Here is a 26225-nt window from a genome sequence, read left to right as displayed (position 1 = left end):
TTCCAGGATAGACCCACCCTGAGAAAGACATTGAAGAAAACCCGGAAGTTTGTGGTGGATGGAGTGGAGGTGAGCGTCACAACCTCCAAAGTGGTCAGCGAGGACGATAAGAAGGACCAAGACATGCGGTCGGCCAGGTGAGGCGGGCGATCGCCACAGTCCGCGCTGTGTCCCTTTCCTCTTGACTGGAGGATAACCTTCCCCGTCCCTCCCAACACCAACCCGTCTTCCACCCGACCACACCCAAGGGAGGCCAGTCAGCCCCTCAGAGGCATGGACTATATTCTAAATGGGAAGATGCTGAGGAAATCAGAAGCACAAAGGGACTTGGGAGTACTTGTTTATGATTCTCTTAAGGTTATCGTGCAGGTTCAGTCGGCGGTTAGGAAGGCGAATGCAAAGTTAGCATTCATGTCGAGAGGGCTAGAATACAAGACCAGGGATGTACTTCTGATGCTGTATAAGGCTCTGGTCAGACCCCATTTGGAGACTGTGAGCAGTGTTGGGCCCCGTATCTAAGGAAGGTTGTGCTGGCCTTGGAAAGGGTCCAGAGGGAGGTTCACAAGAATGATCCCTGGAATGAAGAGCTTGTCGTATGAGGAGCGGTTGAGGAATCTGGGTCTGTACTGTTGGAGTTTAGAAGGATGAGGGGGAGATCGTATCGAAACTTACAGGATACTGCGAGGCCTGGATAGAGTGGACGTGGAGAGGATGTTTCCACTCGTAGGAAAAACTAGAACCAGAGGACACAGCCTCAGACTGAAGAGACGATCCTTTAAAACTGAGATGAGGAGGAATTTCTTCAGCCAGAGGGCGGTGAATCTGTGGAACTCTTTGCCGCAGAAGGCTGTGGAGGCCAAATCACTGAGTGTCTTTAAGACAGAGATAGATAGGCTCTTGATTAATAAGGGGGTCAGGGGTTATGGGGAGAAGGCAGGAGAATGGGGATGAGAAAAATATCAGCCATGATTGAATGGCGGAGCAGACTCGATGGGCCGAGTGGCCTAATTCTGCTCCTATGTCTTATGGCTCTGTCCTGTACGAAGACAAATGAGCTGCTCGCAAACTAGTCGCCCGCCATCGCTAACTGTCTAGGCTGGCATGGCTGCTTGGTAAAGTACCTGATGGCTCCTGGAGTCCAGGGATCGATAACCGACCAGGTTCAGGGGAGCAGGGAAAAACAACTTAAAATTAGAGCTCAGAGCGAAGCGAATACTTGGCGCAAAGAGTACTGAAAATCCTGAACACTCTACCCACCTCTGCCAACAAAGAAACGACGGCACATTTGGAGCTTACAAGACCAGAAGGAGACATAGGTGTGTGGAGTGAAGGGAGATGAGGTACGTGTCAGACGAGATCTAATTGAAAGGCACAGGATGTCAATTGTACCTTAAGTATATTGTTAAGATACACACATGAAGGCCACTGTTAAACAAAGTACTGAGAGTACATATAAAGAGAGACTATTATGTGACCGGTGGGGTTCCTTTCAATCTTATTTTAGTTACTGGGCCCTTTGAAGGCCGATACATTGGTTTAATTTGCCGTTCTCCATTGGCTAATGAGTGTTTCTTTTCCACTGGTTACTTAAGAGAGTATAACGAGAGAATATTCCATGACCAGCTTCACCAGCCCCAAAACAACATTTTAATGTGGATCAGATATGTTTCTGGTCAGATTTTCTCTTATCCTACAGTGTCCCTTTAAGTAGCTACCTGTTTAATTTAACTTGTTAATTTGATTATTTACCCCCACTTCATTATCCTGCTGCACAGAAGTGGACACTGGGTGTTGCTGTTATGAGGCAGAGAAATAGGATCCTATCCTGTACATAAACCAGCCACAGTCTAGTGGCTTGGGATCCATTTAACAGAGGGTTTGAGGGGCTGAATGGCCTTTTTGGATTTTGTTTATTGTCACGTGTACCGAGGTACAGTGAAAAGTATTTTTCTGCGAGCAGCTCAACAGATCATTAAGTACATGGGAAGAAAAGGGAAGAAAAGAAAATACATAATAGGGCAACACGAGGTACACAATGTAACTACATAGACCCCGGCATCGGGTGAAGCATACAGGGTGTAGTGTTAATCAGGTCAGTCCATAAGAGGGTTGTTTAGGAGTCTGGTAACAGCGGGGAAGAAGCTGTTTTTGAGTCTGTTCGTGCGTGTTCTCAGACTTCTGTATCTCCTGCCCGATGGAAGAAGTTGGAAGAGAGAATATCCCGGGTGGGAGGGGTCTTTGATTATGCTGCCCGCTTTCCCGAGGCAGCAGGAGGTGTAGACAGTCAATGGATGGGAGGCGGGTTCGTGAGATGGACTGGGCTGTTTTCACGACTCTCTGTAGTTTCTTGCGGTCCTGGGCCGAGCAGTTGCCATACCAGGATGTGATGCAGCTCGATAGGATGCTTTCTATGGTGCATCTGGTAAAGTTGGTAAGGGTTAATGTGGACATGCCGAATTTCCTTAGTTTCCTGAGGACGTATAGGCGCTGTGGTGCTTTCTTGGTGGTAGCGTCGGCGTGGGTGGACCAGGACAGATTGTTGGAGGTGTGTACCCCTAGGAATTTGTGTACCCCGAGGAATTTCTGCCCCTATGTACCGTGAGTATGTACTTAATAACGTGGAGGAGTTACTCACCAACAGTCGGTGCTATCCCCCACCGCGCCCCTCCCCCATCCCCCAAGCGCAGGCCGGGTATTGTGATGCGTAACCATCCAAGAGAGCCCCGAGTGATTCCCGACTGATTCCCGACAGGCGCCAGGAGCTGCGGGAACATCGACTCCGGCAGAGGGAGGAGCAGCGACTGCAGAGTCAGCTCGACCTGAAGCTACAGCAGCAGCGGGAGCAAATGATCCGGCAAATTGAGCAGGAAATGATGGTGAGCAGGGGGCGAATGGGCTCGGGGGTGGGGGGAGTGGAGCAATACGGGAACACGCCTGGTCAAGGTGAGTGTGGACGATGATCGGCAACAATGGTGCATTTAGCGTCGAGGCCTCTGTGATTCCCTGGGCAGGTCAGCGTGACTGACCTCTCAAACATGAACCTTCCCCCCCCCCCCCACCACACACCCTCACCCGTGTTCCGACATCCCTCAAGATCCTTTAAGCCCAAACTTTGTGTCACCCAGTCTTTAGTCTACAACTGGGAAAGGTATGGGGAGGTACGCACCTGGCTGGTGCATTGTATTAAGCGCCCACCTTTCACCTCTATATAATCCAGCCCCACATCCAAATCCAGGTCCGTCTGGTCAGGGAATCTCCCCTGATCCGACACGGAATGCCAAAGTCATTTCCACTTGGCCCAGAGGTCATTCATGTCAGAAATGGAAAAATCATACACACTGCTGGAGTTGGGGTCACGTTTCCAAGATTATTTGGATAGTGAAGAAGATGCTTTACTCTGTATCTAACCCCGTGCTGTACCTGTCCTGGGAGTGTTTGATGGGACAGTGTAGAGGAAGCTTTACTCTGTATCTAACCCCGTGCTGTACCTGTCCTGGGAGTGTTTGATGGGGACAGTGTAGAGGGAGCTTTACTCTGTATCTAACCCCGTGCTGTACCTGTCCTGGGAGTGTTTGATGGGGACAGTGTAGAGGGAGCTTTACTCTGTATCTAACCCCGTGCTGTACCTGTCCTGGGAGTGTTTGATGGGGACAGTGTAGAGGGAGCTTTACTCTGTATCTAACCCCGTGCTGTACCTGTCCTGGGAGTGTTTGATTGGGACAGTGTAGAGGGAGCTTTACTCTGTATCTCACCCCGTGCTGTACCTGTCCTGAGAGTGTTTGATGGGGACAGTGTAGAGGGAGCTTTACTCTGTATCTAACCCCGTGCTGTACCTGTCCTGGGAGTGTTTGATGGGGACAGTGTAGAGGGAGCTTTACTCTGTATCTCACCCCATGCTGTACCTGTCCTGGGAGTGTTTGATGGGGGCAGTGTAGAGGGAGCTTTACTCTGTATCTAACCCCGTGCTGTACCTGTCCTGGGAGTGTTTGATGGGGACAGTGTAGAGGGAGCTTTACTCTGTATCTCACCCCATGCTGTACCTGTCCTGGGAGTGTTTGATGGGGACAGTGTAGAGGGAGCTTTACTCTGTATCTAACCCTGTGCTGCACCTGTCCTGGGAGAGTTTGATGGGGACAGTGTCGAGGGAGTTTTACTCTGTATCTAACCCCGCGCTGTACCTGTCCTGGGAGTGTTTGATGGAGACAGTGTAGAGGGAGCTTTACTTTGTATCTAACCCCGTGCTGTACCTGTCCTGGGAGAGTTTGATGGGGACAGTGTAGAGGGAGCTTTACTTTGTATCTAACCCCGTGCAGCACCTGTCCTGGGAGAGGTTGATGGGGCAGTTAGAGGGAGCTTTACTCTGTATCTAACCCTGTGCTGTCCCTGTCCTGGGAGTGTTTGATGGAGACAGTGTAGAGGGAGATTTTCTCTCTATCTAACCCCGTGCTGCACCTGTCCTGGGAGAGTTTGATGGGGACAGTGTAGAGGGAGCTTTACTCTGTATCTAACCCCGTGCTGTACCTGTCCTGGGAGTGTGTGATGGGGACAGTGTAGAGGGAGCTTTACTCTGTATCTAACCCTGTGCTGTACCTGTTCTGGGAGTGTTTGATGGAGACAGTGTAGAGGGAGCTTTACTCTGTATCTAACCCGTGCTGTACCTGTCCTGGGAGTGTTTGATGGGGACAGTGTAGAGGGAGCTTTACTCTGTATCTAACCCCGTGCTGTACCTGTCCTGGGAGTGTTTAATGGGGACAGTGTCGAGGGAGCTTTACTCTGTATCTAACCCCGTGCTGTACCTGTCCTGGGAGTGTTTAATGGGGACAGTGTCGAAGGAGCTTTACTCTGTATATAACCCCGTGCTGTACCTGTCCTGGGAGTGTTTGATGGGGACAGTGTAGAGGGAGCTTTACTCTGTATCTCACCCCGTGCTGTACCTGTCCTGGGAGTGTTTGATGGGGACAGTGTAGAGGGAGCTTTACTCTGTATCTAACCCTGTGCTGTCCCTGTCCTGGGGGTGTTTGATGGAGACAGTGTAGAGGGAGCTTTACTCTGTATCTAACCCCGTGCTGTACCTGTCCTGGGAGTGTTTGATGGGGACAGTGTAGAGGGAGATTTTCTCTGTATCTAACCCCGTGCTGTACCTGTCCTGGGAGTGTTTGATGGGGACAGTGTAGAGGGAGCTTTACTCTGTATCTAACCCCGTGCTGTACCTGTCCTGGGAGTGTTTGATGGGACAGTGTAGAGGGAGCTTAACTCTGTATCTAACCCCGTGCTGTACCTGTCCTGGGAGTGTTTGATGGGGACATTGTAGAGGGAGCTTTACTCTGTATCTAACCCCATGCTGTACCTGTCCTGGGAGTGTTTGATGGGACAGTGTAGAGGGAGCTTTACTCTGTATCTAACCCCGTGCTGTACCTGTCCTGGGAGAGTTTGATGGGGCAGTTAGAGGGAGCTTTACTCTGTATCTAACCCCGTGCTGTACCTGTCCTGGGAGTGTTTGATGGAGACAGTGTAGAGGGAGCTTTACTCTGTATCTAACCCCGTGCTGTACCTGTCCTGGGAGTGTTTGATGGGGACAGTGTAGAGGGAGATTTTCTCTGTATCTAACCCCGTGCTGTACCTGTCCTGGGAGTGTTTTATGGGGACAGTGTAGAGGGAGCCTTACTCTGTATCTAATCCTGTGCTGTACCTGTCCTGGGAGTGTTTGATGGGGACAGTGTAGAGGGAGCTTTACTCTGCATCTAACCCTATGCTGTACCTGTCCTGGGAGTGTTTGATGGGACAGTGTAGAGGGAGCTTTACTCTGTATCTAACCCCGTTCTGTACCTGTCCTGGGAGTGTTTGATGGGGACAGTGTAGAGGGAGCTTTACTCTGTATCTAACCCCGTGCTGTACCTGTCCTGGGAGTGTTTGATGGGACAGTGTAGAGGGAGCTTTACTCTGTATCTAACCCCGTGCTGTACCTGTCCTGGGAGTGTTTGATGGGGACAGTGTAGAGGGAGCTTTACTCTGTATCTAACCCCGTGCTGTACCTGTTCTGGGAGTGTTTGATGGGGACAGTGTGGAGGGAGCTTTACTCTGTATCTAACCCCGTGCTGTACCTGTCCTGGGAGTGTTTGATGGGGACAGTGTAGAGGGAGCTTTACTCTGTATCTAACCCCGTGCTGTATCTGTCCTGGGAGTGTTTGTTGGGGACAGTGTAGAGGGAGCTTTACTCTGTATCTAACCCCGTGTTGTACCTGTCCTGGGAGTGTATGATGGGGACAGTGTAGAGGGAGCTTTACTCTGTATCTAACCCCGTGCTGTACCTGTCCTGGGAGTGTTTGATGGGAACAGTGTAGAGGGAGCTGATTTGTTATGTTGTAGGTGTAACAGAAGCGGCTTCCTTGTGGTGCACTTGACAAACGAAGGTTCAGACGTGGAGATAACTTCAACACTTCTATTTAGATTTACACTTCTATTACTTGGGTTTGACACTACTGCTAATCCTACTATAGCTACCCAGACTGACTAACCAGTTGCTGCAATCCACGTGGTGGGTGTAATATTGAATCAGCCCTGTGTCTGCACTCACTGACTGTCTCCACAAGAAAGAGGCAGATCATATGTGTGGTGTCCTTTATATATGGGTTGGTGTAATGCCCCCCTGCGGTTGTGTCACCTCTGTGTGTATCGTGAATGTCCATTGGTCGAATCCTATCTAACTGATCTCTTGGTTGAGTGTGTGTGATGTTTCTGGTGCTCCCTCTAGTGTCTAGCTAGCCTACATGCATTTACATTGATGCACATCACCACATCCCCCCTTTTTTATATGTTACATATTTTCTGCACACTTTGAGCTAATTGAACAAAAAACAGGTAGATAAGGTAAGGTATATACAAGTCATGGGAACAGGGATTAAACAATAAGTCTAAATCATTCGTGTGAGTCCAAAAACCATCAATCATCATGGTCAAATGTCTCTCTGGGTTATGAACGCCATCAACGTCCCTGTGCCACAGGAAGCAAGAAGTGGTCAAATCACTTCGCTGTCTCATTTGGAGTCCCTTTCTTTTTTCGATGTTTGTGATGGTGCTGTCGGATGGCATCTTGTAGCTGATAAGGTGTTGACGTTGAAGAGGTACCATCAACAGTATCATTCGAGGTCATGGATGTGCCATACGGTGAAGTTGGATAAGACTGTACATACTGGTTCTGGCCACGTGCTGTGCTGGAAGGTTGATCCTGCTGAGAAGCGTTGAAGCTTGTCGAATTGGAAACAGAATTGCTGCTCGCATAAAAACCTGTTGATGGTGTGAAACTAGAACCTTGCATCTGATAGGAATATGCCGTCTGGCCAGGCTGGGGTGCAGCAAATCCTGGACTGTAACTAAGGCATCCAGTCTGTAGTGCAGATTGGGCTTGCGGTAGTCCTCCTTTGGTCTGGATTCCATTAGTGGGCAATCCGTAGTGCTGGCCTGTTTGAGAATATGCTGCATAGACTGCTGGCTGCTGCATGCCTGAATACTGGGTTTGTCCAGCATGAGCTGTCATTGGCTGCACTGCTAGTGTGGAAAAAATGTGTGGATATAGCTGTGGTGAATACTGGTGTATTCCTCTTGGACTGTAGCCGCTGCTTGTTATTACTGACCCAGCGTAATTGTTAAGTGATCCATCTCCTGTCGTTGGGGCATCTGCTGTCACCCTGAGCGTGCCATCACTGAGGTTGCGGCACTCCCTGTCTGGAGTAAAGTCCGGCTTACGTGAATCAGAGTCGGCGTTTGGTTGCTCCCCATCTGGAGTCTGGTCTGTTTTAACTGAGTCAGTGTTGGTTTGTTGATGCTCCCCGTCCGGAGTCTTAGCAGGTTCACTGGAGTCAGCTGAGATTTCTTGAAGCTGCACATCTGGAGTCGGAACATGCAGGAATGCATTGACTTGTGGAGAGGTTCGAGCGAATGAGGGTGAAAATATCATGGTGTCACCAGTGGTCTCACAGTGATCGTCGAGTGCCTCTGTACACACTAGCTGAGGTCTGTCACTTTGCCCATCTTGCATGGGAAGTGGGATGCTGTCGTCACTCGTCTCACATACCGTGGGCAGAGCCTCAGTAGCTGCTTGGTGTTCAATTGGGTTGGGTAAATTGTTAGAGTCTTCATCTGGTGGCGCAAGCAATGTGGGTGGACTGTCATTGTCTTGCTGTTGTCCTTCATTTGGGCTTGGACTGTCATCGTCGCTTTGTTCTTCACTGTAGCATGATAGACCATCATGGTCGTCCTGCTGTGCACTGGAGCGTGGTAGACTGTCATAGTCTTCTTGCTGTTTACTTGAGCATGGCAGACTTGCATCGTCTGCCGCTAGTTGGTCAGAGGAGGTTGCTAGACCCTCATGGTCTTGTTCCTGCAAGGACTGCGCGTCGGAGTCTTGCGTGGCTTCTATCGTGGAGGCTGTCCACGAGCTCGCTGCGGAGGCTTGTGACACTGGAGTCACGTCTTGTTCCTGCAAGGACTGCGCTCTGGAGTCTTGCATGTCTTCTTTCGTAGAGTCGGGAACCCTGAGCGGTGCGTGGACCACGCTCTGTGTGGCAGCAGGCCGCTCTCTGTGGGCTACTACCTCGCTCTGTCTCTTGGTGTCAGGCCGCAGCATAATCCTGCACTCACGAGTCAGGATGTCATATCTGCTGGGCTGAAGATCCTCAAATCCGAAGAACTCGTCGTCGGGGTCGCCAATGTGCAACACGTCTAGTTGCGGATCGGATTTGGTGCTGGGGTAGCCTCCCAAGGTGAAAGGTTCGTCTGAGTCGTTGTCTTCTAGGACCATTTCATCACTGTTTGTGTCGGAGCTGTCATTGCGCTCGCGAGGTCCAGAGAAAATGTAAAGGTTGGTTTCGAAGTATTCAAGGTCGGAATCATCGGTTTGGGCGTAGGTAACTGCTTGTTGCAGGGTTCTTCGGAGGTTAATTTCATTTCCTGGTTCAATTTGAGACATTGTGCTGTCATTCCAGGTGAAAGAAGGTTGTTTTACGGCTTTAAAAGATTTGTTCTTTGATTTGGGGCGTTTCCCCTTTAAATGGGCGTGGTCCGGGGCCTCTGATGTCATGACGCATGTGATATCATACGTAGGAAGCTGCTCCTGTACCGATGGCCGTTTTCGTGATTGTGCATGTGCGGCGCCTCATGCATGTGCAACCGGACCTTCCCGTTCTGTGCGCTTCTCGCGCAACTGCGCAACTACAGTCCCTGTAGAAAGATGGCCGCCGATCCAAACTGTTCTCTGCTCCGGGATCTAGGCCTCGAGGTGAGTACTGGCGCTTCTCTTACCTTTTCTTGCTGGTTGGAGTGTGTTTTCCTCACAGTATTTGCCGAATTTGTCCAGGACTGTCCGGAAGTCGCTCCTGTTTTGCCCCTAGGAGAACTTGAATTTTTTTAAAGATTTCTTCCGCTCTGGCACCGGCGATGGTGAGGAGAAGCTCTGTCTTTTCAGCATCGGCCACTTCTTCCAGTTCGGCTGCCACCAGGAAGATTTCAAACTTTTGCCGGAATGGCCGCCAGTTTTTGCGGAGATCGCCGTGGCACTGGAGCTGCTGCGGAACCCGGATCTCGAACATCTTGCCTGGGTATCGTTGCTGGTTGTCACTGTACGCTGAGGTATGGCTATATGGATTGAAACAGTTCAGTCCTGGTACCATGATTTGTTATGTTGTAGGTGTAACATAAGCGGCTTCCTTGTGGTGCACTTGACAAAGGAAGGTTCAGACGTGGAGATAACTTCAACACGTTTATTAAACTATTTACACTTCTATTACTCGGGTTCGGCACTACTGCTAATCCTACTATAGCTACCCAGGCTGACTAACCAGTTGCTGCAATCCAAGTGGTGGGAGTGCTATTGAAACAACCCTGTGCCTCTACTCACTGACTGTCTCCACTGGAAAGAGGCAGATCATGTGTGTGGTGTCCTTTATATATGGGTTGGTGTCATGTCCTCTTGTGGTGGTGTCACCTCTCTGTGTATCGTGAATGTCCATTGGTCGTGTACTATCTAACTGATCTATTGGTTGAGTGTATGTGTGTGATGTTTCTTGTGCTCCCTCTAGTGTCTAGCTAGCCTACATGCATTTACATTGATGCACATCACCACAGGAGCTTTACTCAGTGCCTAACCCCGTGCTGTACCAGTCCTGGGAGTGTTTGATGGGGACAGTGTAGAGGGAGCTTTACTCTGTATCTAACCCCGTGCTGTACCTGTCCTGGGAGTGTTTGATGGGGACAGTGTCGAGGGAGCTTTACTCTGTATCTAACCCCGTGCTGTACCTGTCCTGGGAGTGTTTGATGGGGACAGTGTAGAGGGAGCTTTACTCTGTATCTAACCCCGTGCTGTACCTGTCCTGGGAGTGTTTGACGGGGACAGTGTAGAGGGAGCCTTACTCTGTATCTAACCCCGTGCTGTACCTGTCCTGGGAGTGTTTGATGGGGACAGTGTAGAGGGAGCCTTACTCTGTATCTAACCCCGTGCTGTACCTGTCCTGGGAGTGTTTGTTGGGGACAGTGTAGAGGGAGCTTTACTCTGTATCTAACCCCGTGCTGTACCTGTCCTGGGAGTGTTTGATGGGGGCAGTGTAGAGGGAGCTTACTCGGTATCTAACCCTGTGCTGTACCTGTCCTGGGAGTGTTTGATGGAGACAGTGTAGAGGGAGCTTTACTCTGTATCTAACCCCGTGCTGTACCTGTCCTGGGAGTGTTTGATGGGGACAGTGTAGAGGGAGCTTTACTCTGTATCTAACCCCGTGCTGTACCTGTCTTGGGAGTGTTTGATGGGGACAGTGTCGAGGGAGCTTTACTCTGTATCTAACCCCGTGCTGTACCTGTCCTGGGAGTGTTTGACGGGGACAGTGTAGAGGGAGCCTTACTCTGTATCTAACCCCGTGCTGTACCTGTTCTGGGAGTGTTTGATGGGGACAGTGTGGAGGGAGCTTTACTCTGTATCTAACCCCGTGCTGTACCTGTCCTGGGAGTGTTTGATGGGGACAGTGTACAGGGAGCTTTACTCTGTATCTAACCCCGTGCTGTACCTGTCTTGGGAGTGTTTGATGGGGACAGTGTCGAGGGAGCTTTACTCTGTATCTAACCCCGTGCTGTACCTGTCCTGGGAGTGTTTGATGGGGACAGTGTCGAGGGAGCTTTACTCTGTATCTAACCCCGTGCTGTACCTGTCCTGGGAGTGTTTGACGGGGACAGTGTAGAGGGAGCTTTACTCTGTATCTAACCCCGTGCTGTACCTGTTCTGGGAGTGTTTGATGGGGACAGTGTGGAGGGAGCTTTACTCTGTATCTAACCCCGTGCTGTACCTGTCCTGGGAGTGTTTGATGGGGACAGTGTAGAGGGAGCTTTACTCTGTATCTAACCCCGTGCTGTATCTGTCCTGGGAGTGTTTGATGGGGACAGTGTAGAGGGAGCTTTACTCTGTATCTAACCCCGTGTTGTACCTGTCCTGGGAGTGTATGATGGGGACAGTGTAGAGGGAGCTTTACTCTGTATCTAACCCCGTGCTGTACCTGTCCTGGGAGTGTTTGATGGGAACAGTGTAGAGGGAGCTGATTTGTTATGTTGTAGGTGTAACAGAAGCGGCTTCCTTGTGGTGCACTTGACAAACGAAGATTCAGACGTGGAGATAACTTCAACACTTCTATGTAGATTTACACTTCTATTACTTGGGTTCGACACTACTGCTAATCCTACTATAGCTACCCAGACTGACTAACCAGTTGCTGCAATCCACGTGGTGGGTGTAATATTGAATCAACCCTGTGTCTGTACTCACTGACTGTCTCCACAAGAAAGAGGCAGATCATGTGTGTGGTGTCCTTTATATATGGGTTGGTGTAATGCCCCCCTGCGGTTGTGTCACCTCTGTGTGTATCGTGAATGTCCATTGGTCGAATCCTATCTAACTGATCTCTTGGTTGAGTGTGTGTGTGATGTTTCTGGTGCTCCCTCTAGTGTCTAGCTAGCCTACATGCATTTACATTGATGCACATCACCACATCCCCCCTTTTTTATATGTTACATATTTTCTGCACACTTTGAGCTAATTGAACAAAAAACAGGTAGATAAGGTAAGGTATATACAAGTCATGGGAACAGGGATTAAACAATAAGTCTAAATCATTCGTGTGAGTCCAAAAACCATCAATCATCATGGTCAAATGTCTCTCTGGGTTATGAACGCCATCAACGTCCCTGTGCCACAGGAAGCAAGAAGTGGTCAAATCACTTCGCTGTCTCATTTGGAGTCCCTTTCTTTTTTCGATGTTTGTGATGGTGCTGTCGGATGGCATCTTGTAGCTGATAAGGTGTTGACGTTGAAGAGGTACCATCAACAGTATCATTCGAGGTCATGGATGTGCCATACGGTGAAGTTGGATAAGACTGTACATACTGGTTCTGGCCACGTGCTGTGCTGGAAGGTTGATCCTGCTGAGAAGCGTTGAAGCTTGTCGAATTGGAAACAGAATTGCTGCTCGCATAAAAACCTGGTGATGGTGTGAAACTAGAACCTTGCATCTGATAGGAATATGCCGTCTGGCCAGGCTGGGGTGCAGCAAATCCTGGACTGTAACTAAGGCATCCAGTCTGTAGTGCAGATTGGGCTTGCGGTAGTCCTCCTTCGGTCTGGATTCCATTAGTGGGCAATCCGTAGTGCTGGCCTGTTTGAGAATATGCTGCATAGACTGCTGGCTGCTGCATGCCTGAATACTGGGTTTGTCCAGCATGAGCTGTCATTGGCTGCACTGCTAGTGTGGAAAAAATGTGTGGATATAGCTGTGGTGAATACTGGTGTATTCCTCTTGGACTGTAGCCGCTGCTTGTTATTACTGACCCAGCGTAATTGTTAAGTGATCCATCTCCTGTCGTTGGGGCATCTGCTGTCACCCTGAGCGTGCCATCACTGAGGTTGCGGCACTCCCTGTCTGGAGTAAAGTCCGGCTTACGTGAATCAGAGTCGGCGTTTGGTTGCTCCCCATCTGAAGTCTGGTCAGTTTTAACTGAGTCAGTGTTGGTTTGTTGATGCTCCCCGTCCGGAGTCTTAGCAGGTTCACTGGAGTCAGCTGAGATTTCTTGAAGCTGCACATCTGGAGTCGGAACATGCAGGAATGCATTAACTTGTGGAGAGGTTCGAGCGAATGAGGGTGAAAATATCATGGTGTCACCAGAGTCACCAGTGGTCTCACAGTGATCGTCGAGTGCCTCTGTACACACTAGCTGAGGTCTGTCACTTTGCACATCTTGCATGGGAAGTGGGATGCTGTCGTCACTCGTCTCACATACCATGGGCAGAGCCTCAGTAGCTGCTTGTTGTTCACTTGGGTTGGGTAAATTGTCAGAGTCTTCATCTGGTGGCGCAAGCAATGTGGGTGGACTGTCATTGTCTTGCTGTTGTCCTTCATTTTGGCTTGTACTGTCATCGTCGCTTTGTTCTTCACTGTAGCATGATAGACCATCATGGTCGTCCTGCTGTGCACTGGAGCGTGGTAGACTGTCATAGTCTCCTTGCTGTTTACTTGAGCATGGCAGACTTGCATCATCTGCCGCTAGTTGGTCAGAGGAGGTTGCTAGACCCTCATGGTCTTGTTCCTGCAAGGACTGCGCGTCGATGTCTTGCGTTGCTTCTATCGTGGAGGCTGTCCACGAGCTCGCTGCGGAGGCTTGTGACACTAGAGTCACGTCTTGTTCCTGCAAGGACTGCGCTCTGGAGTCTTGCATGTCTTCTTTCGTAGAGACGGGAACCCTGAGCGGTGCATGGACCACGCTCTGTGTGGCAGAAGGCCGCTCTCTGTGGGCTTGTACCGCTCTCTGTCTCTTGGTTTCAGGCCGCAGCATAATCCCGCACTCACGAGTCGGGGTGTCATATGTGCTGGGCTGAAGATCCTCAAATCCGAAGAACTCGTCGTCGGGGTCGTCAATGTGCAACACGTCTAGTTGCGGATCGGATTTGGTGCTGAGGTAGCCTCCCAAGGTGAAAGGTTCGTCTGAGTCGTTGTCTTCTAGGACCATTTCATCACTGTTTGCGTCAGAGCTGGCATTGGGCTCGCGAGGTCCAGAGAAAATGTAAAGGTCGGTATCGAAGTATTCAAGGTCGGAATCATCGGTTTGGGCGAAGGTAACTGTTTGTTGCAGGGTTCTTCGGAGGTTAATTTCATTTCCTGGTTCAATTTGAGACATTGTGCTGTCATTCCAGGTGAAAGAAGGTTGTTTTACGGCTTTAAAAGATTTTTTCTTTGATTTGGGGCGTTTCCCCTTTAAATGGGCGTGGTCCGGGGCCTCTGATGTCATGACGCATGTGATATCATACGTAGGAAGCTGCTCCTGTACCGATGGCCGTTTTTGTGATTGTGCATGTGCGGCGCCTCGTGCATGTGCAACCGGACCTTCCCGTTCTGTGCGCTTCTCGCGCAACTGCGCAAGTGCGGTCCCTGTAGAAAGATGGCCGCCGATCCAAACTGTTCTCTGCTCCGGGATCTAGGCCTCGAGGTGAGTACTGGCGCTTCTCTTACCTTTCCTTGCTGGTTGGAGTGTGTTTTCCTCACAGTATTTGCCGAATTTGTCCAGGACTGGCCGGAAGTCGCTCCTGTTTTGCCCCTTGGAGAACTTGAATTTTTTTAAAGATTTCTTCCGCTCTGGCACCGGCGATGGTGAGGAGAAGCTCTGTCTTTTCAGCATCGGCCACTTCTTCCAGTTCGGCTGCCACCAGGAAGATTTCAAACTTTTGCCGGAATGGCCGCCAGTTTTTGCAGAGATCGCCGTGGCACTGGAGCTGCTGCGGAACCCGGATCTCGAACATCTTGCCTGGGTATCGTTGCTGGTTGTCACTGTACGCTGAGGTATGGCTATATGGATTGAAACAGTTCAGTCCTGGTACCATGATTTGTTATGCTCTAGGTGTAACATAAGCGGCTTCCTTGTGGTGCACTTGACAAAGGAAGGTTCAGACGTGGAGATAACTTCAACGTTTATTAAACTATTTACACTTATATCACTCGGGTTCGACACTACTGCTAATCCTACTATAGCTACCCAGGCTGACTAACCAGTTGCTGCAATCCAAGTGGTGGGAGTGCTATTGAAACAACCCTGTGTCTCTACTCACTGACTGTCTCCACTGGAAAGAGGCAGATCATGTGTGTGGTGTCCTTTATATATGGGTTGGTGTCATGTCCTCTTGTGGTGGTGTCACCTCCTTGTGTATCGTGAATGTCCATTGGTCGTGTAATATCTAACTGATCTATTGGTTGAGTGTATGTGTGTGATGTTTCTTGTGCTCCCTCTAGTGTCTAGCTAGCCTACATGCATTTACATTGATGCACATCACCACAGGAGCTTTACTCAGTATCTAACCCCGTGCTGTACCTGTCCTGGGAGTGTTTGATGGGGACAGTGTAGAGGGAGCTTTACTCTGTATCTAACCCCGTGCTGTACCTGTCCTGGGAGTGTTTGATGGGGACAGTGTCGAGGGAGCTTTACTCTGTATCTAACCCCGTGCTGTACCTGTCCTGGGAGTGTTTGATGGGGACAGTGTAGAGGGAGCTTTACTCTGTATCTAACCCCGTGCTGTACCTGTCCTGGGAGTGTTTGATGGGGACAGTGTAAAGGGAGCTTTACTCTGTATCTAACCCCGTGCTGTACCTGTCCTGGGAGTGTTTGATGGGGACAGTGTAGAGGGAGCTTTACTCTGTATCTAACCCCGTGCTGTACCTGTCCTGGGAGTGTTTCATGGGGACAGTGTAGAGGGAGCTTTACCAGAGGATCTTGTCAAGATAGAGAGGGACAAGGTGAAGGATAACGAATTGAAAATTGCAGCTTGAGTGACTGTTTAGCTGATCTCTGAGCTGGGCCCAGCGAGCCAGCCTCGGGAGACGGGAGTCAGCGAGGATGGGTGTGCTGATACCCCAGTCACATTGGCTGGATACTGCATGTGTTTTCCTGACATGCCAGCGACGTTTCCGGGTCTCCATCCTCCATCCTGACTCAGCACTTGCAAGGGTCGAGACAAGAGGAGTGGCTGGCACAGGAGGAGGACTGTTAGCGCATGGTCCCTCGATCAAGCGGCCTCCGTATCATTGCCGGTGTCCTTTCCGCCCGACTAGAGCAAGAAGCAATATTACGACCAGGAGATCGAGAGCCTGGAACGCGGCCACAGGCAGATCACCGAGCGACTGGAGCACGACTACGCCATCCGACTGCGCGATGAGGCAAAACGCTTGAAAGCGCAACAAGCGAAAGTCTTTGCAAAACAGCGGCAATTGTTGAAGGACAAAAAGCAAGTAAGAGCCTCTCGATATTACACTGTGGTTGACGTTAAATGCCCTTGGGGATGGACAATAAATGCTGGCCCAGCCAGCAATGCCCATGTCCTATGAACGAATCGCCCATGTTATTAACTATTTTACACTGAGGCAAATGAATCTCTCCCCATCCATGAAGTAAGACTCGAGACTGTGGTGGTCCCTCTCCTCGCCCGAGTCAGGCTGGCGGACCCCCGGGTGCCAAGCTTGGCAGCCGTCCCGACACCAAGCCCGCCCGCCATCTGATCCTCTGCCACATCTGCCCAGTGCATGCTGCTCTCCTCAACCCCTCACCGGGGCCCATGTTCAGCGGCTCCGCCGGATGACTGGGTCCCTGCCCCTGTTCGATTTAGGCCGAGGGCTCGGTTTCTATCCGGTCCGGCCTCCGGTTAGCGAGCTTATTTTGAGCGACAGAACGGAGGTTCAATAGTGTCCGCTGTTTCCGGGTGGTTTAGCCTGCCCTGCACCAACCTCCAGGTGAACAACTGTTGTTGACGGTGGTAGAGCTCTCCAGTTTTTGCAGCTAGTGTTCTTCGAGAGGAAGAGTGCCGACCCTCTAATGCTGAGCTCTACGGGATTTTTGTGTTACTATTATGCTATATTGCAGGGGTAGCCCTTTTAATCCGATTTAGCTGACCTTGGGGTTGGACGCCATTTTCCTGACCACTCCACATATCCCATGATTCCTTGAGGGATCAGAACGCCTCCTGTCCCACAGCTTGGAACATATTCAACCAGGTAGAGATGCCTGAAGATTCACCATCCTCGAAGTGAAGAAATGTCTCCTCATCTCGGTCCTAAATGATCGTGCCCCCCTTAACCTGGGACTGTGACCCCCGTGTTCCTAGATTCCTCGAGCGGGGGAAGCAATCTCTCAATGTTCACCCTTTACAAACCCCCTTCAAAATCTCTTAGGTTCCAATCAGATCGCCTCTCATTCAGCAAGAATTTACTCAGTTTAATAATGACAATAATCTTTATTGTCACAAGTAGGCTTACATTAACACTGCAATGAGGTTACTGTGAAAATCCCCTCGTCGCCACATTCCGGCGCCTGTTCGGGAGAATTCACGACGTCTAATTCACCGAACAAGCACGTCTTTCGTGGGACTTGTGGGAGGAAACCGGAGCGCCCGGAGGAAACGCACGCAGACACGGGGGAGAACGCGCAGACTCCGCGCAGACAGTGACCCAAGCCGGGAATCGAGCCTGGGACCCTGGCGCTGTGAAGCGACAGTGCTGACTACTGTGCTACCGTACCGCCCTGAGCCTCTCATAGAGATGACCCCACTCATCCCAGGGATCAACTTAGAGAACCCTCCCTGCGCCACCTCCAAGTCAAGTATGTTCTTCCTTAGCTTCCTCCAATCCCTTCGCAAGAAAAGCAAATGAACCATTTGCCTTCCCAACCTCGGGAACGCACCCCCAAAGGATAAAAAACAAAATGGAGCTGATTTACCGCGGAGCGCGTTTTGGCGACGTCCTGCGGTCACGCTGGGCACGATATAAATGCCAGGCCTTTCTTTATTGTCCAGGAGCAAGACTTTATCCAGCGGCAGCAGCAGGAGTTGAACGAGGGGCTGCAGAAGATCGTTCAGGAGAGGAAGACAAAGCTATCTTCTGTGGATTCGGAGCGGCTGGTCAAAGGGAATCAACTCAAGAGAGGTGAGTACCCACGATGGGAAAAGGTGGTCCCACTCCCGTATAAATCCACAGCAATCATCAAATGCTCCTGTTGCAATCCGCAACCAATATTCAACCCGAATGGCACCTTTAATGTACTAAAACATTCCAAGGTGCTTCGCAAGGGCGTTAGAAAGCAAAACTTAAAATGGCGGGCAAAACTTAAAATGGCGGGCAAAACTTAAAATGGCGGGCCACAGGTGGCCGAAACGCTTGGTCGAAGTGGAAGGAGCATCTTACTGAGGGGGCGGAGAGGGTTAGGGAGGGAATTCCAGAGCTTGTGTCCCCAGGCGGCTGAAGGCATGGCCGCCAATGGCGGATTATAATATGGGGGGGGGGGGTTGCCCAAGAAGCCGGAATTGGAGGAGCGTAGAGATCTCGGAGGGTTGTAGGGGGCTGGAGGAGGGTACAGAGACAGGGAGGGGCTGAGGGCCATGAAAAGAGGAATGAGAATTTTAAAATTCAGACGTTGCTTGTCTGGGACCGGATTCCACCTGCCCTCAACGCTTGCGCGGGTTCACGGCCACGATTAGATCCCCAGGCAGTGGGTTAGCCCTGTTGCCTCACGGCGCCTAGGTCCCAGGTTCGATCCTGGCCCTGGGTCACTGTCCGTGTGGAGTTTGCACATTCACCCCGTGTTTGTGTGGGTTTCGCCCCCACAACCCAAAGATGTGCAGGGTAGGTGGGTTGAACACGCTAAATTGCCCCTGAATTGGAAAAAATGAATTGGGTACTATTAGATCCCCGTTCGGAGATGCTCTGCGACGCGGCATGTTCACCTTTGGCGGGGGCGCTTGTTTAATTGTCTGGCCATCTTGTATCATGACCCCCCCTCCTCCTCCTCTGTGTCTCTATGTTAGACCGTGAGTCAGCGGTCTGGGAAGTGGAGCAGCGCCACCTGCAGGAGAAATATCACCTGTTCAAGCAGCAGGTGAAGGAACAGTGCTCACTGCAGAGGCAGCTGCTGATGAAGCGACACGAGAAGGTGGGTGCGCGTAAACTTTACACTCAACCGTGCGTGTGTCCGAGACAGTGCGCGTGCGTTTGTTTGTGTATCTGCACACGCTCCTCTCTCTCTCCACGTCTGCGTGTATATGTGTGACTGTGTGTGTATTATTACGATCCCAGAACACACCCGCATTAGCGTCTATGATACTAGACAGAACCCTGACGTTTTATTTTAGTTTGTAAGGCTGTGAGGGAAGGATTCCTCGATCCAGGATTGATCTCACGGAGAAATAGGGATACGGTATATTAAAATAAACTTATTACTGACGCCGTATTAAAATATCTTTAACATCATGCTAGAAAATAGCTTACAATTACCACTTAAACAGTGCTAATCAATACAGTGAATACACCTTAGCTGCTATCTTTATTGCCACTCAAACAACAGAAGAAATACCATCTCTGCTCTCAATTCACTCTAACTACCAATGGCACACTTGCTTTACAGCGATGTTCTTTGAGAAAGAGCGATCTTTTGACACTGTTGTAAAGATAAGATCGGACTCCTGTCAGACCCATGCAGAAACTCTGGCTGTGTGTCTTCAGGAGATGCTTCATAACTTGTTTCTGCTCCACCCCCTGTCCTCAGACAGGTCTGCACTGCTTTAAAGACTATTAATCTCTTTTGACTGAACTGCAATGAGCTCAAAACTGCTCCACCTCTGGTCACCGCTTCATTCAGCTCACTTTCTTTCTGCTTTCTGCAAAATGCCTGATGCCTTAGCTCCACCCAGCAACGTCATCATCTTACAGAGCTGAAATCTAATTAACTCCATTAAATCTAATGGGCAGCACGGTAGCACAGTGGTTAGCACTGTGGTTTCACAGCGCCAGGGTCCCCAGGTTCGATTCCCTGTTGGGTCACTGTCTGTGCGGAGTCTGCACGTTCTCCCCGTGTCTGCGTGGGTTCCCACCGGGTGCTCCGGTTTCCTTCCACAGTCCAAAGACGTGCGGGTTAGGTGGATTGACCACGATAAATTCCCTTAGTGTCCAAAAAGGTTAGGAGGGGTTATTGGGTTAGGGGGATAGGGTGGAAGTGAGGGCTTAAATGGGTTGGTGCAGACTCGATGGGCTGAATGGCTTCCTTCTGGACCATATGTTCTATGTAACTCCACGGGGAATCCCCTTAATCAGAACAAAATTCCTTCGGCCCAAACGTTTCAAACTAGGATTTCTTTTGAAAACATGACTGCAGCAGTCAAACACACACTAATCCAGGCCTATAACCCTTATTGCACCGAGTACCTATAATGCAGTAGATCTGAAATTGCTGCATTCATCACAGTATCCTGCTGCGCCTCTAGGTGAGTAAAAGGAGGAAGTGCTGGGAATATTCAGCAGGTCCGGCGTAGAGAGGGAGATGGAGACCGGGAGTCTCCGATTCGAGTCCGTCCCGCCGGCAAGGCGGAGGATTTGGAGCTCAGCCAAACCTTCACTTGCAGCGGGACCGGGGAATGCCGCCGGTGTGTGAGTGAGCGGACGCAGAATTCCGGCCAGAGTCAACATTGCAGCCCGGTGATCCTCCCTCAGAACTGGAAACAGCGACGGGATTTGGCGGGATTGAAGCAATCACAGGGGCAGAGAAAGGGGGAGCGCAGGAGGGAAGGCCTGTGATCGGCTAAAGAGCAGGAAAGTTTCAATCGTAACATCCGCTCGCCGCCTTTTCTTGTTTTAGTTCCAGCACCCGCAATACATTCGATGTTCTTTGCGTCAGATATTTTTGTGTCTGTCTTTCTATGTATGTGTATGTCTGTGTTTCTGTGTATGTATGTGCCCGTGTTTGTGTGCATGTGTATGTTTGTGAGTGTGTAAGTGTGTGCGTGTGTATGTATGTTTGTGTGTGAAGTGTATGTTTGTGTGTGCATGTCTGTGTGTGTATGTCTGTGTGCGTATGCATGTGTACTTTTCTTGTGCATGTGCGTATGTGCGTGTCTGCATGTGTTTGCATGTTTGTGTGTTTGTGAGTGTGCATGTGACTGTGTTTTTGTTTGTGTGTGTGTGTGTGTGTTTTTGGTGTGTTTGTTCGTGCATCTATGTATGTGTGTGTGTTGTTTTGTCTGTTTGAGTATTTCTGTGTCTATGTGCCTGCCTGGACCTCAGCTACAGAGGGAAAGTTGCTGAATTAGCGTGTACATTGCATCAAAAGAAGCAAATTAAAATCTTGCAAAGGTTTGTGCACAGTCGGGTTGTCAGGATTGGAGAGTTTCTGTTGTTGACTACCTGCACATCTGCCCAGCGTCAGAGTGAGATCATCTATCACCGAGCAGGCACTGCAGAGGAAGCATTCACCCACCTCCTGCCCACTAACCCAATCCCCACAATCTGTCACCACCTCACTCTCACTGTCTCATTGTTCAGGTCCGATGGTAATCGCTATTCAGTGGCAATGACGTTGTTCTACAGGCGATGGGTATTGGTACACCCACCCAGTGCCCGGGGGCGGGGGAGGGTGAAGGAGGATCTCCTTGTCTGCCTGCTCCTGGGCCTGGCTAAACTTTTTTTTTAAAGCGGCAATTTAGCGTGGCCAATCCACCGACCCTGCACATCTTTGGGTTGTGTGGGGCCGAAACCCAGGCAGACACGGGGAGAATGTGCAAACCCCACACGGGCAGTGACACGGGGCCGGGATCGGACCCGGGACCTCGGCGGCGTGAGGCAGCAGGGCTAACCCACTGCGTCACCGTGCTGCCCTCGCCTGGCTAAACTATCCATTAATGGGTCCGGGAAGTCGAAGAGGTCCTCCAACCTCACTATCTGCCCCTCTTCCGCAGCTGTCATGGCCGCCGAGTGTCCTTGGCGAGGGGGGGGCGTACGGTACCCATGGGCACACTCGAGGCCTTCATGCCCAGTGGGCACCACGGGGGCTGGGATGCATTATTGACCCACCCCCTCCCCCCGGAGACCTACTTTAAGGTACTAGCTAGCTTCAGACTCGTTCTTCCTCAACATACGGTCATCGGAATGAACGACCATTTGTCCTCCCTGTCGGATTCCGTCGGAGTTAAGAGCTGCCTTCCTCTTGCAGGAGACGGAGCGAATGGCCCACCACCACGGCTGCCTCCTCGAGGACGTGAGGAGCCAGCAGGCGCAGGAGAGGGCCCGAGTTCCCAAGGCGCAGCGAAACCACAGCAAGGCCCGCCTCAACATCTTCAAGCAGAGCCTGAAGATCAAGGCCGTGGCCTCGGTGGAGCAGAGGGAGCTGATCAAACAGGTCAGCCCTCATCAAACGTGGCCTCCCCTCCCCTTCGCAACTTGACCACAGAGTGACAATCAGTGCGCGAAACACGCCCTCAGATATGGTTCCCGAATATTCCCGAATCAAACGTTCAGGGAGAGCAAGGCACGAGGAAGGCAAACGGAATATTGACCTTTATTGGAAGGGCGATGAGGTATAAAAGTCGGGGCTGCATTGGGAATTGGTGAGAATTTGTCTGGAGGACCGTGTACAGTATTGGCCTCCTTGAGGGATTGGAAGTAGCTCAGAGCAGGCTCGCTAGGCCCAGTCCTGGGACGAAGGGGTTCTGTCTTATGAGGAGAGGTTGGGCCTGTACTTATTGGAGCTTAGACGAATGATGGGGGGGATCTTATTGAAATATTTAAGACTCTGAGGGGGTTCCCGAGGGCGTATGGATGTTTTTCCCCTCGTGAGGGAATCGAGGCATTTTCAGAATGAGGAGCCTCCCGTCGAAGATGGAGGTGAGGAGGAATTTCTTCTCTCGGAGGGGCTGTGGGTCAGTGACTATATTCAAGGCCCGAGTTGATCCACGAGGGGGACATGGAGGAAAGTGGGGTCACATCCGCCATCCGGTCGGCCGTGTTCCCGTTGACTGGAGGAGCAGGCTGAATGGGGCAGAATTTCCTCCCCGTGCTCCTGGTCCTGACGTTCCTGTGACGCGTCGGCCAGTGGGAAACGACACTTGGCGGGAAATCAGTGCCTAAATCCCACGGCTTTCAGTCCGTTTACTAACACGAGTGGGGAAACGGAAGGCTAGGGCAGCGAACCTATTCAGTTCCACGTGCTGAATTTAAACCCGCCCGTCCTCCGCGGCCCTCTGAGTAATGCCGGTCGGCTATTTTCTTTTCCCAGTTTTTAGCCCAGGAAGAGATTCGGCAGAAAGAGGAGCGGTATCAGCAGCAGCGGGAACACGACGCTCACCTCAAGGAGTTGCAGAGGCAGTGTGACAGCAACATGGCGGAATTGCAACAGCTCCAGGTAATCCCTCGTCCTTCGCTGGGGGCCAGCCGTAGAAACCCAGTGGGAGGCCATTCGGCCCGTCACATCTGCACCGACCCTCTGAAGGAGCACCCTACCTAGGCCCACTCCCCAGCCCTATCCGCCTAACAGCACCAGAAAGGTTAAAGAAGGCGAGTCACCCCCCGGGTCGGGGTGATGGACACCGGCCTGGCCAGCAACGCTCACAGTCAGAGCAAAAACATCGGCCGCCTGGGATTTTCCCGCACGATTGCAGTTCCCACACCGCTCATGTTTGAACCTCCCCGGGGGTTCGGGAGCTGGCGGGAATTTGGAAAAACCCAGCGGAACGGGGGCCGCCAGGTGAGCCAGGGAGGGGATCGCGAACGGACGGTTCTCCCTAATCCCCCCCCCCCACTCCTTGGAGACCGCGTGTCGCGTTCAGACGCCGAGCGGAACCAGACCGCCAGCCCAGGCGAGTGACGTTCCTTGTCCGTTTCCCAGAACGAGAAGCTGAACGTGCTGGTGACTTGCGAGAAGGAGAAATTGAGGACGCTCGACGAGGAACACACGATGGAGCTAAAAGAATGGAACAGTCGGCTGGTGTCCCGGCAACAGGTGAGTGTCACGCAGAGGCCCCGAGATTTGGGGCTCGCACCGTCCCCCCCCTCTGTAAACCCCAGCTCATCCCAAACTCTGCTGCCCGTATCCCAACTCGCGCCGAATCCCGTTCGCCCATCGCTGATTTACATCGGCTCCTCGTCCAGCAGTGTTTAAACTCTAAGGTTCCTGCCCTCATTTGCCCCTGAGTGAATTCACCCTTCCCGGTCGAGCTGTAACCTCACCCTACAGCAACCCCAAAGAATGGTTACAGCACAGAAGGCCATTCAGCCTTTTGAGGAGCCTCGATTGGCTCTGCCTCCGCTGTTCTCTCAGGCAGCGCATTCCAAATCCTGGCCCCTCGCTGGGTGAAAACATTCTCCTCCCGCCTCCGTTGCTTCTGTCGGGCTTCTGCAGGGTGTCCTTTCCAAGGGCCGGCAATGGGCCGAATGGCCTCCCTCTGCACTGTAAATTCTTCAATAGCTTCTGTAGCCAATCATCTTCCATCGGTGTCCTCTCTGGTCTTCGATCTTCCCATCTTTCCCTCGCGACTCCATCCAGAGCCCCCCCCCCTCCCACCTCATGGCCAAATCACCCACACGCTCCTCTTCCCCAAGTAAAAATAAAAATAGTCCCAGCTTAGAACCATTGGATCTCAACAGCGCAGAAGGAGGCCGACCAGGGTTTTATAATTCCCTTTCGGAATCCACGCCTCTATTTATCCAACCCAGAACTGCTTTAAACTGCAATGAATCACTTTCTCAACCTGTCCCGCAACTTTCAATGATTTGTACACATAAACCCTCAGGCCTCTCTCTTCCTGTAATCCTGTTAAAATTAGATCCCTTTATTTATATTTTCAATTGTCCGTCCATGTTCGTCCGACCAAAGTGAATCACTTAAATTTCACCTGCCGCTCATTGGCCCACTCCAGAAGCTGTCTCTTTAGCGCGAGTTCCAGCCTAGGTCAGGATTCGAGGGGCTAGCCTCTTCCTGTTCCACTGGGGAGGTCACGGGAATAAAATCCAATCTTTGCGTTGTCAGCGATGATCCGATCGTGGCCGATGTCGATTCTTGGAGATGCTGACCGATTCCCGGCGTGTTCTGCCCCCTGTGTTTCCACAGATCCTGGAGGAGGAACTCTCTCGCAAGCGGCTTCAGCCGGACGTCCCGTACCGACGGAGCAGCGAGCCGGACACCTCCAAGTCCTCGCTGCACAGAATCTCCCGCTTCTTCCCCCTGCCCAGCTTCCCATCGTAGGCAGGCCGTCCGGCCTCCAGCAACCTCCCTCCTCCTGCCACCCGGAGACACACATTCCTGCTGAGAGCAGCCACCTGAAAGCCTGCCAACTCCCCGTTCGAGCCCAGCACATCGGACGGTGAATTTAAACAAGGTTCAGAGGCTAAGTGGATGGAATTCATTGAGGGGAGATTTTGGCGTAGTGGTAACGTCAGCGGCCTACTAATCCAGGCTCTGGGGACATGGGTTCATATACCACCACGGCGGCTGGAGGAATTTAAATTCAATTTAATAAATCAGGAACTGTCGCTAATCCCAGTAATGATGACCATTAAAGCAAATCGCCCATTGTCGTAAACACCCATCTGGTTCCCTGATGTCCTTGAGGGAAGGAAATCTGCCGTCCTTACCCGGTCTGGCCTACATGTGACTCCAGACCCCACAGCAAAGGTGGTTGACTCTTATCTGCCCCCTAGAGGGCAATTAGGGATGGGCAACAAATGCTGGCCTCACCACATCTTTAAAAATGCTATGTTGTGTAGCAGTGAGATACCAGCTCTTCGCTGTAACTCCTGATCGCAGGGCCGCCTGCTGTCTTAAGTGGGGAAGGGGAGGAGGCAGGGGAAGATGGAAGGGTCGACCGTCAGAGGGATCTCTCTCCCCCACCCCCTTCCCTCCCCTGGAACGCTGTGGGTGAGGCCGCATTGAGCAAAGTGGGGCATTGCAAGTGGCATCAGTGCAGGGAGCTCAGGTGTGGTGGGGGGGGGGGGGGGGGGGCAGCGCGACCAGAACCCGTACTCCTGACCCCGCTGGAAAGCACGATGCCACCCAGAGTTGAACAGCCTGCCGAGGGAAGATTGACTGCTCCGTCAAAGGGCTGGAACTTTACCTCCGACTGGACCAATGAGTCGGGGCTGGCGATAAAATGATGGGCATTTAACATGGCTCCTCCCCTGTCAAAGATACCAGGCTAATCTGAACACCTTGTGTCACCTCCAAACATTTTCCACAACCAATTTTAGGAATTCAAGGACCAGAGTTAATATTCCCGTTTTAATTTGCAACAGACGGTGTCTGGGGAAGGGAAGGTTTTCAGGAATTGGTGAGTTTGAAAGTTGAGGCGCGTGTTCGCAACCCCCAAGACACCCAGATCAGGAATTGTGACGAGGAAAATGATCCCAGCA

General features: G+C 51.3%; 1 protein-coding gene across 1 annotated transcript in view; it reads left to right on the top strand.

The window, feature by feature from the left end:
- LOC140396986 (STE20-like serine/threonine-protein kinase) overlaps positions 1-25554 on the top strand; it is a 57522-nt gene extending 31968 nt beyond the window's left edge. The window contains exons 12-20 of the mRNA XM_072485996.1: positions 7-137; positions 2753-2876; positions 16122-16298; positions 17855-17984; positions 18863-18987; positions 22036-22221; positions 23098-23223; positions 23707-23820; positions 24928-25554. Coding sequence (XP_072342097.1) covers positions 7-137; positions 2753-2876; positions 16122-16298; positions 17855-17984; positions 18863-18987; positions 22036-22221; positions 23098-23223; positions 23707-23820; positions 24928-25062 — 1248 coding nt within the window. The 3' untranslated portion in view covers positions 25063-25554. The remainder of the gene's footprint in view (positions 1-6; positions 138-2752; positions 2877-16121; positions 16299-17854; positions 17985-18862; positions 18988-22035; positions 22222-23097; positions 23224-23706; positions 23821-24927) is intronic.
- The last annotated feature ends 671 nt before the right edge of the window (positions 25555-26225 follow it).

Source organism: Scyliorhinus torazame, chromosome 20, assembly GCF_047496885.1.
Source record: "Scyliorhinus torazame isolate Kashiwa2021f chromosome 20, sScyTor2.1, whole genome shotgun sequence".
NCBI lineage: Eukaryota > Metazoa > Chordata > Chondrichthyes > Carcharhiniformes > Scyliorhinidae > Scyliorhinus > Scyliorhinus torazame.
Note: the sequence above shows the minus strand (reverse complement) of the source record. Positions and strands in the feature narration are given on the sequence as shown.